Source organism: Psammomys obesus, unplaced genomic scaffold (genome assembly GCF_907164565.1).
Source record: "Psammomys obesus unplaced genomic scaffold, mPsaObe1.curated_primary_1811, whole genome shotgun sequence".
Taxonomy (NCBI): Eukaryota; Metazoa; Chordata; class Mammalia; order Rodentia; family Muridae; genus Psammomys; species Psammomys obesus.
In genome coordinates this window covers 6,068,777-6,083,382 of record NW_026596147.1, presented here as the reverse complement: position 1 = coordinate 6,083,382, position 14,606 = coordinate 6,068,777, and the positions used below count along the sequence as shown (strand labels likewise).

At 39.9% G+C, this 14,606-nt stretch overlaps 1 protein-coding gene and 1 long non-coding RNA gene across 2 annotated transcripts in view; one reads left to right on the top strand and one right to left on the bottom strand.

The window, feature by feature from the left end:
* Positions 1-579: 579 nt before the first annotated feature.
* Positions 580-14,606, top strand: part of Fam149a (family with sequence similarity 149 member A) — a 48,278-nt gene continuing 34,251 nt past the window's right edge. Inside the window, exon 1 of the mRNA XM_055593591.1 lies at positions 580-1,202. Coding sequence (XP_055449566.1) covers positions 595-1,202 — 608 coding nt within the window. The 5' untranslated portion in view covers positions 580-594. The remainder of the gene's footprint in view (positions 1,203-14,606) is intronic.
* LOC129666481 (uncharacterized) overlaps positions 8,553-14,606 on the bottom strand; it is a 41,662-nt gene continuing 35,608 nt past the window's right edge. Inside the window, exon 6 of the long non-coding RNA XR_008718583.1 lies at positions 8,553-8,611. This is a non-coding gene — a long non-coding RNA (uncharacterized LOC129666481). The remainder of the gene's footprint in view (positions 8,612-14,606) is intronic.

Genomic DNA, 14,606 nt, shown 5'->3' with positions numbered 1-14,606 from the left:
CTGCAAGGATAACGGAGAAATTTGAGACTGTGTCTTTAAGGCGGGAGTCAAGGATGCGAGCTGGTGTTTCTATTGTGGATGCAGCCCAGCTACGGTCTGGAGTCGAATTAGCAGAGAGCTTAGCAGGGGTTTGTTTAGCTTAGCAACCACCTGTGTCGCCCCAGGGGCCAGCCAGAGAATCTCCAGCGAGCTCAGCCTGTAATCTGTGCCATCAAACACTAGTCCTTTTTTGAGCTCTGTGCCTCCGGTCCCTTGGAGGTCTTATTGCACTGTGGGACAGGAGGGATTGCCCTTTCCAGAGGGTGACCTGCATCCCCCGGTCGCCTTTCATAACTTCAGCAATCTGTGGGTCCACTGCAGAGCGTCTGTCGGACCCATAAGGAGCTAACCGCTGAAACAACAGCTTCCAGGGGTGGTGAAAGACCTAGAAGCCTCCAGGGCGCCCTGTGCAAGGGCCCAAGGACCCCCAGCTCGTCTCCAGGGCCGCCTGGTCGATCGCTTCAGGGGGGCGGTGGATGGAGCCTAGCAGCCCAGCCCCTGACGTCCTTGACCTCCCGGTGGCGACAGTGGCAGTAGCCTCTCCAGGACCAAGGCATGAAGGTCGCTGTGTTGGACCTGGGGTCTCTCTTTGCCAAGATCTTCAAGACCTCGACAGCGTCCCCCTCGGTCCCCAGCCAACCTGGAGGCACAACGACCACAGGGTCAGTGGGCTCCGGCGCCAACGTGTCGCCTAGCGAGGCTGCAACCCTGACTCTGCTCCCGACGCTGCCTCCAGACACCACAGCCTCCCGGGAGCCCTCTACCTCTCTGCTCACTGCGTTCCCTGCCTTGCACTCCAGGAGCTCTGGAGCCACCCATCCGGTGGAAACATCAGGGTGCTCCGGATCTCTGCCCAGCAGCCCGGGAACATCCAGAGTGCTGCCCTTCGCCCCTTACGTCGGCTCTGCGGGCTCAGTAGCATCAGTGGCTTTGCCCAGCCCACGGGCTGTCTGGGCGACCCTGCCGTCTGTCCCCGTCCCCGTGGGCAGCAATAGCAGCACAGCCACAGAACCCCAGAACCCCCGCCAGCTGCCAGGCCTGGGAGAACGAGAGCCCAGTGCATGGATGGCCCCAGCACCTGTTCCCAAAACTCTGTTTTTCGCCCTGCCGGATATTGGTGAGGAATGGGTGTCAGACAGCGACTCCCAGGAAGACCCAGAAGGGTGAGTCAATTTGACCCCTCTCCTCCGCCTGCCTGCCACATATCTCTTCCCAGGTTCACTTCGGCCTACTCCCAGGCCTTCTGGGCTGCGAGAAACTTTTCCTTAACATTCTCAGAGTCAACTTCTTGTTAACCTGGGGAGGTGAAGAGGGTAGGAACAGGTCTGCATGCTAGGTCTCTGCTGCCGGAAGCATTGAGACTTAGATGGTGAGCCTGGTTTTCACAGGGCTTGCTTCAAGCACCTTTCTCTGAGACATAATATACCAGGGATGCAGGTAACCCACGTCAGCAAGGGTTAAAAAAGGGCTGAAACAGCACTTCCATAGTTTCTGAGGATCAGCCAGCGTTTCTGATCCCAAGTGGAATGGCTCTCCTTTACGTGTTAATTTACATATTTAATACCTCATCTACTACAAAGCGGACCTGTGAAGCTTAGGATTATGGCTCCCAGAGGTCTTCAGTTCTGTTTCAGGGTGCTGTGTGGTGTTACTACAGAAACATGGGCTGACCACGGGATAGGGAATTGGAGGGCATCACGCGCGCGCGCGCACACACACACCCCTTTTGAAAAAAGCACAATAAACACATTTTCCTTACAAAAATATTCAATATTCTAAAATGACAGTGAACTCTCTTTTTAATAAGAGCATATTGCTAGCTGTTTCTAAGAATGTACTCTAGCCTTTTTGAATGCTTACAGAAGAAAGGCAAAAAATGATCAAAGGCAGATCCCAGCAGTCCGTTTGCAAACAGGTTTCTGCATGAAGTGTTGGGTTTGGGATAGCTCAGACATTTGCCACCTTCACCCAAAAGAGTCTTGACTGAAGAGGTTGGCTTGAAGACTAATTCTAACTCATTCATGGTATTAATGGGTACAGTTTTGCAAAGGTGTCTGGCATCCTTATCAATGCTTAAGCAGGGAGTTGTATAATAGTAAGTCAAATTAAGCCATTTGTTTGAAATATTATGTTACGAAATTTGTTTGTCAACCAGTTACCACCTCCTAAGGAAATTCAATTGCACTTGAAAAGCTGCTCTAATTACCTAAGGAATTAGGCCTTTGTTATTAGCAACTGGCCCTTAACATTTATACAATTAATGTTTTATGAGCAAACAGATCTTCAAAGTGACCTTAAACTCCAGGCTCGGCAGGCACTTTTAGCAAATAGACAACAGAACGGGCAGAACAGCCAGGAAAGGAAATATCATTAGTGTCGATTCTTGCACGTAGTAGCTCGTGTTTGTATTTTCCAAAACCATTACAATAATTACTTTTTAGATAACTGTGAATTTGATATGATTTGCAGAAGCTAGTCTATGTTAGCAAGTCCACCCAATTTTACTGAAAGTGAAGAAACTGAGTTTCAGTGCATGAAGAAATAAAATGCATCAAAGGTTGTGTTGTTTTTAACCAATCTTCCTGATGCTGCACGCACCTACACTTTGTAGCTGAAGACAAAGGTATGGGCACAGGCCCAGAGTGGTCAAGCCCAAGGGTATCATTTTCTTCGTAGGTTCAAAATTGCTTCTTTCTTTCTATCACACCCAATTCACTTCTCAGTAAGAGGTAGAGACGAAGAGGAACGGGCTAAAGTATTATACAATTTTCCTTTATGCTATTTGAAAAATGGACTAAATAAACATCATCAGAAAATGAAATTAAATTATCTCCTTGACAGCTCACCTTTCAGTTTGTAGATAGCTGTTCTTGTTGGCCTCTTGGTTAATATTAAAACTCAATACCTAATTTTCAAGAGCCAATGGACATGGGAAGAGAGACATGGTTAGTATGAAAATAGAAAGGGGAAAAGAGTGACTAGAGAGAATGTGAATACATAGAAAACAAATGGAAACACATCTTGAGAGACACAGATACTATTTTTTAAACCAAAGCAATAAGTTATAGAAGAAAATGAAACCACAGTTTATATAGATAGGAGAACTAGAGAAAAATATACGGAGAGAGAGAGAGAGAGAGAGAGAGAGAGAGAGAGTAATGTACAGAGAGAAAGAAATGAGAGAGGCACACATAGATAGGTAGGTAAATGACAGATGAATAATAGACAGGTAGGTAGATACATAAAAAGATGATAGATAGATAGATAGATAGATAGATAGATAGATAGATAGATAGATAATTAGGTAAGTAGATAGGTAGATAGGGCTACGCTTGAGTCAAGGTGGAGAAAATGAGTTTGTTTGTTTGTTTGTTTGTTTTGTCTTGTTGTCTGGTACACCTAGATACGTGCAACAATTTCGATGTTTGCCTTCTGTTATTATTTATTAAAAAGCATGAGGCTGGTTAACTGATATTCTCTGCAAGAAGTTTATTAGGAGGGAGGAGGAAGGGGGAACAGGACATGGTGGGAAGAGAGAAAGGGAAAGGGAAAGGGGGGCACCCCAAGAGAGAGAGGGAGAGAGAGAGAGAGAGAGAGAAAGAGAGTGTAAGAGTGTAGGAGAGAGAAAGAGAGAGAGCATAAGAGAACGACCATGTGTTGGGGTTAGCCCTTTAAGGGGCAAGGTAACCACGCCTTCCAGGTATGGCCACCTGGCTGGTGACATATGATATCATAGGATGCTGGGTAACACAGGAGCAGGTTCTGTTCCAAAATACTAACACCTTCACCTCTCACTTTCTCTCTACACTGCACTCCATTTGCCCATTTTCCACTAGCCCTTCACTGCCTCATTCCGTCCTTCTGGTTCCCTGTTTGTCGACTTGTTCACCAAATGAAAGAATTCCTAGCAATTGATGTAACAGATATACTAATATAAAACACCAAGAAGAAAAGGTATGTTTTATCTTAGGATCAACCTTGAAAATTTTAGGGAAAATACAGAATGCTAGTCACCGCCCACCCTTTGTACAGCAATTGTCCATTCTCACCCAACAATATTGTGACTCAGTTTCAGTTTATGTTCTTCATTAGACTGTACCATGATGCTTATGGCAACACATGCCCACAAAGGTATTTGGTGAAAATATACAAAATAAATGAAAAAAAAAAGTTCTCTTCCTCATGTGGTTCACTTTCATGAGTTCTTAATTTTAAAAACCAAGAATCAATTTAATTATCTTTCTTGAAGAATAATTGTTCTTGGGCCTTTTTGTTTTGTTGTCTTGCCATTTTCTCAGAGTAAGTAATGTTTTCTCCTGGGGCCTGCTGCTCCTTTAGGGATGGCCCATGACCTCATCCTACAAGTGTTGAGTGGCTTTTACATTCTATTAGAGTCCTAGGACCTTGACTTGCATTAAAAGTCAAAATCCCAAGCTAGAGAAATAGAGAAGCTGGTGAAGGGCTTGCCACACAAGCTCAAGGGATTCCATCCCAGTGTCAACGTAAAATAATTTACGGCAGAGGCAGGCACGTGCAAACCCAGCTCTGGTGAGGGGGACACAGGCAATTGTCAGGGCCTTGCTGATCAGCCAGCCTAGATGTATCAGTGAGGCCCAGGCCAATGAGACACCCTGTCCCAAAAAGCAATATGACTTTGTTTCACATCGCCAAATAACTTCATCTTCCATTAAACTGGAGATAATAATCCCCAGTAAAAGATATTATAGGCAACGCATAATATAAAAGTTCTGTTTACCTCCTCATGCATACACACACATATACACACATACACATGTACACACATACATATGTATATATACATATACATATACATGCACATATATGTATGTGCACACACACATATACACACATGTATATACATACACACATACATATGTATCTACATATGCACAGTATACATGCATGCACACATACACATATGCACACCAATACATGAATACACAAACTTACAGGATTTTCAACATATAACATTTTCCTAAACATAAGACAGTTTTCTCCTTTCTACTTAGGCAGTAGCTGGTCTTAACTTTAAATTGTTCTCCTTGACCAAATATATTCGGGCACAGGGGTCTTTTCTGAGACTGAAAACTCCACCAAGGACCATGTATAAAGATAACCTGGAACCTCTGCTCGGATGTAGCCTGTGGTAGCTCAGTAACCAAAGGGAACAGGGACTATTTCTGACAGGAACTCAATGACTGGCTCTTTGGCCTCCCCACCCCCCAAGGGAGGAGCAGCCCTGCTAGGCCACAGAGGAGGACTTTGCAGCCAGTCCTGAAGATACCTGATAAAACAGGGTCAGATGAAAGGGGAGGAGGTCCCCCCTATCAGTGGACTTGGAAAGGGGCAGGGAGGATATGAGGGAGGGAGGGAGGGTTTGGGAGGGAGTGAGGGAGCAGGATACAGCTGGGATACAGAGTTAATAAAATGTAACTAATAATAAAAATAAATTAAAAAAAAAGAAAAAGAAAAAAAATTGTTCTCCTTGCTATTTTATTTTAAATCTTAATGTGATTGAGCTAGTAGTTAGTCTCCTGCTATATCTTTAAGAGCAAGTAGAGGTGTTTTCCTGTGGCTCTGGGATCCCCAAGTTGCATAGTAGTAACAATTCCCCCAAATGTTCTTAACAGTCACCTTGAAGTCAGGTTGACGTTGATCCAAATCCAATTTTATAGGGTTTCCTTTTTTTCCCTTTTTTTTTTTTAAGGATTTCTAACAATATTAACAGCTACCTACATCACTCAGTTCGCTTTCTTTTCTGTTAAACTGGAAATAATAATCCCCAGTCAAAGATTTGGTAGGGGTTAAAAGAGGCAACCTGTAATATAAGAGTCCATAGTCCAGTGTCTGCCTTCACAGGTGAAGGCTTCCCTATGTTCACGGAGCCTAGGTCCTTTGAATACGCTCATGGATATTGCTGGGACTTCTGGAAATTATTCCCCTCTTCACACTGCTTGCTCATCCCAGCCTCTGACCTCTGGTGGCTTTGTCTTGGACCTGCCTTTCACTTCTTGTCACCTCTGGCATAGAAGCACTCCATAAACAGCCATTACTATCATTTTAGAATGTTCAATAGTTTGAATAAAGTATTTATCGCTCACAATTAGCATCCTTTGTACAGAGTATAGGGTTTTGCTATGATCTTCAGTGAAAATTAATGCTTTATTTTCCAGATATGAACTGCCAACCTATATGTTATAAATATCTGCTCTCTATAAGAACTTCAGTGGGTTAGACTTTCGGAGTAGAGAAAAACCTGGAAATTGTCAGAGTAAGAAAAAGATGAATTATTCAGGAGAGGCTTCAAATGAATGTCCAAGAGCAGAAATCCTGGGCAGGAGGGGTGCTAATAATTCAACCTGCAGGGCCAGGGAGGTGTCGGAGATCTGAATTCTAAAAACAAAAATAAAAATGTTTGAAGATGGGGCATATATTTGCTCAGGATTTAGGAGAACATTTTAGAAGACTAAAGCTGTGAGACTAAGCATGGAAGTAGAAAATGACATGCCTTGGGAGGAGGGTTGTTATTAGGAGCCAGCTTTTTGGAAAGAGTTTAGAGAAAATCAAGAAGACTCTTGGCCACCAGGCTGTGCTCAGTTAATATGGGAAGAGCTATGAATGTGTTGACGTAGAGGAGTGGCACGAGAAAGGCCAGTTGGGTCAATGTCTAGAGATATGGGATGAAAAAGCTTTCAGAAGACTACAGAGAGGGCCAGAAAGATAGCTCAGTGGTGAAGCACACTCACCACACAAGACTGAGGAGCTTGAGCTTGCATCCGAGGGCCCATGTAGAAAAGCCAGGGTCAGGGCAGAGACAGAAGGATGGCTGGGCTTGCTGGCCGCCATCTTTGCTCCAGGGTTAGTAGGAGATTCTGCCTTAAAGGAATGAGACAGAATGATACGAAACCAGTCATACATGTGTACTGTATCCCAAGATGAGGAGGAGGAGGAAGTAAAGGAGGAGAAAGAAGATGCCACTGCCACCATAGAAAAGTAACGGGAGTCAAGACATAGCTATAATGAAAGACTGTTACAAGACCTGGCAACATGAGGAAAACTAAAGGAAGCCAGAGGAAAGGCTGATAATATATTTGTGTACCTTGGGGGAGAGTGTCATCAACAATAAGGTGATGAACACAGAAGAAGTGAGTTTGTTCAGAGATGGAATTCATTCTGCAAGTTCATTCTTGAAGTTTTGGGTAGATATCTAGACAAGCCAAGAATTTATGAGACAAATTTGGGAGGAAGCTAAGGACTGGATACATAGACAGCTTTCCAAATAGTTAATAATGAACACATATAAATTGTGTATTATCTAACAATTGTATTATATTATAATTATACTTAATGTTCTTTATTTTTATCCCTGGATATTTTAAGATCTTTTAACATGAGAAATGTCTTTGTCTCCCCTATATTGCTTGACCAATATTCCTCTAATTCCCTCTGTCCATGGAAGGAACACAAACTAAGAAAAGCTTTTCTAAACTTTAGAGCAACTAATAAAGTACTTTTATTGATTCTAATAATAAAATATTTAAAATCATGTTTTATATCTTTTTACCACACTGATTCTTTATTAATTCACTTGTTATAGTCTTAAGATATCTGCAATGTTTTAAAAACATTTAAAAAAATGGTCAAGCACTATAGACAATTTGAGGAGCACTGAGGTAGCCCTTCCTAGATATATTTGTCTACATCAACAAAAATTTCAAGGTACTAAAAAAACACAGCTAAGTATTATACTTTGCTCTTTTCATAACGTAGGCTAAAGAGTAGTCGGTGTATGCTACAGCTAAAGATGCAGTTTTCTAAATTGTTGAAAGAATCTAGAACTGAGGGTGCTTGGCCATGGTGATACAGACACCAGCCAAAGAACACAAAGAAAGGAATTGCTGATACTTCATGCTTCAGTCAGAGCTGATACTGTTAGTTAACAGCCACTTCCTATCAGTTTGTATTACTCATCCACAGCCCTCAATGCAGTTTCTCTCATGAGGCACAGCCTACCTGAATAATTCCAACTGAAGAAAGCCTTTGACAGAAAACTCACACATACTTGGTTTCTTGCGTTGTTACAGATGTGCAAGTCTGTCTCTGGGGAGAGTCTTTTGTTTAAAACTAGGGGGTAATGATAATTCTCATCTGCTGGAGTCTCTTAGGAAGCAACCACATCCCAATGAGGTCATTGGCTGTGCGCCCCATGAGGAAATCTCCCCACAGCTTGAATTTAATTTGTGTTTGGAATTCAGATGCTGCGCAAGGGTGGATACGAAAATTCCATTGTCTAAGATCATCCTTCCCTTTTCTCTAACCTTGAGCCATGTTGTGATATGTGACACAGTGACAGGAAACTCAGTTGAGAGGCGGAAACCCATTTGTTATTTGATGTCCTTAGGCATCACTGGCTCCACTGGCACGTCTTCTGTAGTCCTTGACCTGTGTGTCCTCACAGAGGTCCTTCATCTTAGAGATGTCTTCCTCCTTGCTTCTGTGGCTCTCCTGAGAGCTGCTGCAGACAGTACTATGCTTCATCTGTTTTGTGAGGCTATGTATGCAGAACAACAGCAGCAATGACGTCAGCAAAAATAACATACGCAAAAACACATATGCAGAGACTCACACACGCACACACAAACACACATCTATTAGATTTCTCAAAATGTGAGAAAGAACCAACAAAAGTGGAAACAGCAGAATAAAGTCATCAGGTAAATTTAAGAATACTCTCCCATAAAACCATCACACAGAGAGCACTCTTTGTTTCCTGGGTATAGTGCAAAAAATGTTTCACTTCATTTCACAATAGCCAGGTACCAGACCACACATATGATATTTGGAGTATGCAGAATTTTATAATACATGGACAGCGATTTCTCAAAATTCCATGAAGATTTTTATGGCCTAATACCATCACATAGACATAATTAGCAGGATGTGACTCATTAAACACTGTGAATGCTTTATTAAATAAGCAAATGAGCACTGTTAATTAGTAACATGCTGAAAAATCAGACTCTGTCCATTGATCCTGGAGAAGTAAAAGAAGTTAATAAGAGCATAATATTTTGTTTTTTAAAAAGAAGCTAAATAAAGCCTTTGCAATAATTATATATATATATATTTAGAAGAAAAAGGGTTTGGGCAATGAAAAAAAAAAAAAAAAAGAAAAAGTCAGAAAGTCAGAAAGGCTTTTCCTATTGGTATTTGTTGAGGAGAGCCCCAGCTAAATAAAATATCTTTTCTGATGAATATATATGTGTGTGTGTGTGTGTAAAAAGACACATACATACATATTTATATATACATATTCTTCTTATAATTATTGTCTCCTTAAATTCATAACTGTAGCTTTTGAAATTATTTTCAAGCAATGTAGAACTTTTATACAGTGTCACTAAAATCAGTGAGGATAAAGACACTCTGGAAACTAGCAGTTCATACCAGAGACCTAATATTAGTGACATTTCAGGCAATGCCACTAAAATCTCTAACGGGAATTTATTTTAAATGACAACAAATATCCGTGTGTTGTCTTACATAATCATCCATGTGTCTGCAGGGCTCTTCACAATCCAGTTAAGGTGAATCTCTGTATTGAATAAGTTACTACCTACAAATGAACACAGTCATTTCATTGCTACATCAATGCCTAAGACAAAGCGTAGAGAGCTATAATTTTACTCTGCTAAGTATATTCTAAAGAAGTAGGTGATCTATCACTGAGAAAAGGTCTCCCTCGGTCAGATATTGGTTTTAACATTTTTGTAAGCATGCGGACTGATTGATGAGAACATTGCTCAAATACATACTGTACAAACATTTGAAATAGAAGTCAGTTCATTGCCCACCAGTTACCAAATGCTATACGGGTGCTTTATGTATGATGTTGGGAGCCCTCATGTGCACAAGGCAGTAATTTATCCTCATGTACAGAGGAGTAGACTGGGGCTCAGAAAGCAAAGGAAGTGGTCTGTTTCCATGTAACAAACAAGAGTAGAATATTCAATTCTAGGTGCTCGTGCATGCACAAGCCCCCTCCCCACAACATAACACACATAAACACACATACAAGTATATACACAAACATGCAAACACACAGCACACATACACACACACGAGATATTTTGGTATGGATTACTTCAAATGGAAATGACCCGATTCTACTTACCTCTACTCATAAAGGAATATATAATAATTTTCCCGGAACAAACTGATTTTAATGAGGAAAAAGTCCTGAAAGCCCAAATGCCTTTACAGTAATCTGAAAATGTCTTCTCAAAATAATGTTGCTTTTAGTACCAACAAGGGCATCATACATAAAGAGCTTAGCTTTTTTTTTTTTTTTGAAAAGCAGATTAAAACACCTGTCATCATATAGTCACACCTTCTTAAAAGTAAAACAATCATTTTATAGACTCACTTCTGGTCCATTATGTAATTAGTTTATGTGTATGTAACACTACTGTTTTGAGAAAACACTTTTTCTAGAAAAAGAAAGGAGACACAATATAGGCTGGGGAAAGGCTAGCCTGGTATGTTAGTATTTTCTCAATTAGAGGTTTCACTTAAAGAGTGAAAACTTATTTATAATTGTAATAATTATTTATTGTAATATTATAATTATGTTGTACAATAAATTTATAAATGATAATATAATTAAATTTTGTAATAAAATAATTATTTACAATTATAATAGTATAAACATTATAATTAAATATTGACAAACTGTATCCTAGCTAGGCACTGATATTTATGTTTACACAATGAGGATATTTTGTTAAGCTAATATTTAATTTGGGGGATCATTTTTGATCATTGATTTCTAAAATAAATGGAATCACTTTGAGAATCTAAAAAAAAACCCAGTGTTTTAAATTTCAAAGATTTATTAACTAGTGATTTTAAAAGCATAGCAATTAAGCTCCTTTCCTTTTAATTATCTTTTAATAAGAAAACCCCACCCTTGCGTTTTTACCATGGCTAAGAGCTAATCTTTGTTTAATGGAACTGCATCTGCTGTGTTTCAGAGCTCATACTGTTTGTGATTTTCAAGGTCAATGTTAATTTTAATTTCGACATTATTATTTAACATATCTCAGTTGGTAAGGAAGTTAACACACTTTGAATCTATCATCTATCTATCTATCTGCTGTCCTTGGTGAAAATGTTTGATTCTGCCTCCTAGTGACTATGAAGCAGGAGGCAACTTGACTTTATCTATAAGCAAGCAAGGAGTTATTCTTGCATCATAGGGAAAAGACTGTATAATTTGGCATGGTTTCCCTTGGAAAATGAATGGCCATTTGCATCACATGCTGTACTATGTTTCCTATGAAACCTTCCCCTGTTCTCCTTCTAGCCACCACAGACTAGGTTGTTTCAGACCAACTACCAACTTTGCACAACTGCTAAATCTCAGAAACTTCAAAGCATCCTCGGGAGTTAGGGCGAGATGGAAATCAGCCAGCTGGTCTGGCTCTGAAACTTATTTCAGACCTTCTCAGCTCCTGATTGGATTAAGGAGGCCTGGGTAACCAGTTCAGTCTGCTTTGAGGAATAAATGTAATAATCCTCTGTGAGTGTAAGCCAAGAAAAATTCAGTTCTGTTTACCAACGACATTGCTTACTTATAAGTAAATAGAAATGTTTCTGTATGGTGAAATGTTGCTACATAAAACCATTCTAAACACAAGAGGGCCAGTGTGGGTTTTAGAATATCAGAGCAGGTTAATCTTTCAAACAGGAAGCATTAGTGAAAACCACATGGGCTATTTCATGAAGATAAAAGGACCAGTCTATGAGAAAATGCAAAAAATTCTTAATTTATAAGCACAGATACATATACCAAAAATATGCAAAAATGTATTATTTAGCAAACCAATTGCTAAAGTTTCCTCTACAGATGCAAGAACAAAAAAAGAAAGTATGTTTGTGCTATCTGTCCACAAGACTGTGGCAATCAAAATCAGATGGAAAAAGACAGGGATTCTAAGACGTAGGGTAAGATCATTTTTACAACCATGAAGTGAATTTGTCCAATGATCAACACTGTGTTTTAGATTCAAAATGCAAACCTAAGATTCGAGCATACAAAAGATTACTGTCAACAGTCAACAGAACGAAAAGGAGAGCTAAATCCATGGTTACAATGGATAGTTGTGTACATATAATTCTTTAGAGTCAGTTTGTTGCAGAAAAATAATACTATTTCTTGGGGAAAAAAATCTGACAATGTAATAGTTACTTGAACATACTTAAATGTATTAAAGTAATACTTAAATGTATTAAAAGTTATAGTAAGAGCAAACAAGAACGCATGAGACTACTGAGACATGAGAGTAAGAGTGAAGCCAGAAGTTTGTATGTGTGGATACTCAGTTACTGCTGAGATGGCACTGTGGAAATTGCTGACAAATGGCTGGATGTTCACTCCCAGGCTCATATGTAGAATTGCTGGTCCCCACTGTTTTGAGGTATTGAAAAAGGATTCTCAGGAAATAATTAAGGTTGGACAGCTGGGGTGTTCCAATAGGACTTGAGTTCCTATGAGGAAATGGAGGTCTTTCTCCACTCTCCACTTCACAGAGAGAGAGGTGCATGGTGACTCTGGGAGATGGTGACCTTCTACAAGCTAAGATGTGGACTCCTGCCATGGACCAAGACACTGGCTCCTTGATCTTGCATTCCAGAACTACTAGGGAGAGATGTGTGTTTAAGCTTTTCTGTCTGCGGTAAAGCTGCCTTATCGAAGAAAACCAATTTTTTTTTTTGTTTGCAGCATATATTTAATAAACAAAATAGAAGACGCCATTATTACTCTCTCCTACATGAATGTAATGCACTCCAGCCTTTCCGCCCACCGCTGCTCTCTCTTGTTGCTCTTCCTCTTTCTGCTAGATCTTTCATTTTCTCCGTATCTCATTCTTTCATGGTTTCCCCACTCCTTTCTCCTTTCCTACCTGAAACATGTATTCCCCATATGAGAAAAAGAATACAATTTTTTTTCTTTCTGAGTCTAACTAATTTTGCTTACTGGTTCCATACATTTCCTGCAGAAGAATTCATCCTTCTGAATTGCTTCTAAAACTTCAATGTATATGTGTGTGTATAGGTGTGTATATACACACATATATATATTATATACACATAAACTATATAGTATATATGTGTGTGTATTATATGTGTGTGTTATTATATATATTTTCTTTATGCACTCATCGGCAATAATATTTTCAATGGATCCAAGTCCACTGGAAATCTTTTAAAACTTAAAAGAACCTTGACTACCTATGTTACATTCATCCACGCTCAGGACAGTTTCAACTGGATTGGAATTATAAGCAGGAAAATTTAGATTATGAAACTTCTAGAACAGTGTTTTTCATCCTGTGGATTGCAATCCCTTTGGGTTTAAGCGACCTTTTCACAGGGGTCACATATCAAATATCCTGCATATCAGATACTTACATTACAATTCATAACAGTAGCAAAATTGCAATTATGAAGTATCAATGAAATAATTTTGTGATGGAGGTCACCACAACATGAGGATCTATATTAAAGGGTTGCAGCATTAGGAAGATTGAGAACCACTGCTGTAGAAGAAAACTTAAAACAATCATGCCTTGGGATGGTTAAAGACAACTTTACTAACAGGACAAAATAATTCCTAGCTAAAAACATGAAAGATTCATAAATTGCAAAACATTAAAATGAAGAAAGTCTTTTGGTGAAAGAGACCTCTTAATGGGAAGGGTTTTACCTACCCTATACAAAATTTGTAAAGCCAGCTAGCCCTGAAATTGCAATGAATCACCAGAAATAAAGTCAACCAGCATTTCTTGTAGTTGAGTCACTATTTGTCCTGGCTTTACCTATCATCTCCAAGAAGACCGGAAGACAGAAACCTAACTTGTTACTGGTTAAGTGTTAGAAGCAAAGATCAAGGCACCACTCAGCTCCTTAATATTTTCATTGGCGTTATCTCAGTATAATATTATATTCCAGATTCAACTGGTTATAAATATATATTTTAATGTGTATGGGTGTTTTGTCAATTGTCTTTGTTAAGATTGCTATTGCTGTGATGAAAAACAAAACAAACAAAATAATGACCAAAGAAACTTGGAAAGAAGGGGGTTTATTTCATTTACCTTTCCATGTAACAGTTCATCATCATCAAAATCAGTGAGGGCAGGAACTCAGCTGGGGCAGAAACCTGGAGATAGGAGCTGATACAAACGCGGTGGAGAAATGTTGCTTACTGAGTTGCTCTCCATTGGTTGCTCAGCCTGCTTTCGTATAGAACCCAGGTCCATCAGCTCAGGGGTGGCACCACCCTCAATGGACGGGGCCCTCCCACATCATCTCGGATTAACAGCTGGACCGTATGGAGGCAATTTCTCAGTTGAGGTTTCCTCCTTTCAGATAACACTATTTTGTGTCAAGTTGACATAAAACTAGCCAGCACAACTGACCCTTCTTCAAGTTGACACACAAACACATGATTGTTAACCTTTCCTTTCTTAGTCTTCCCCAAA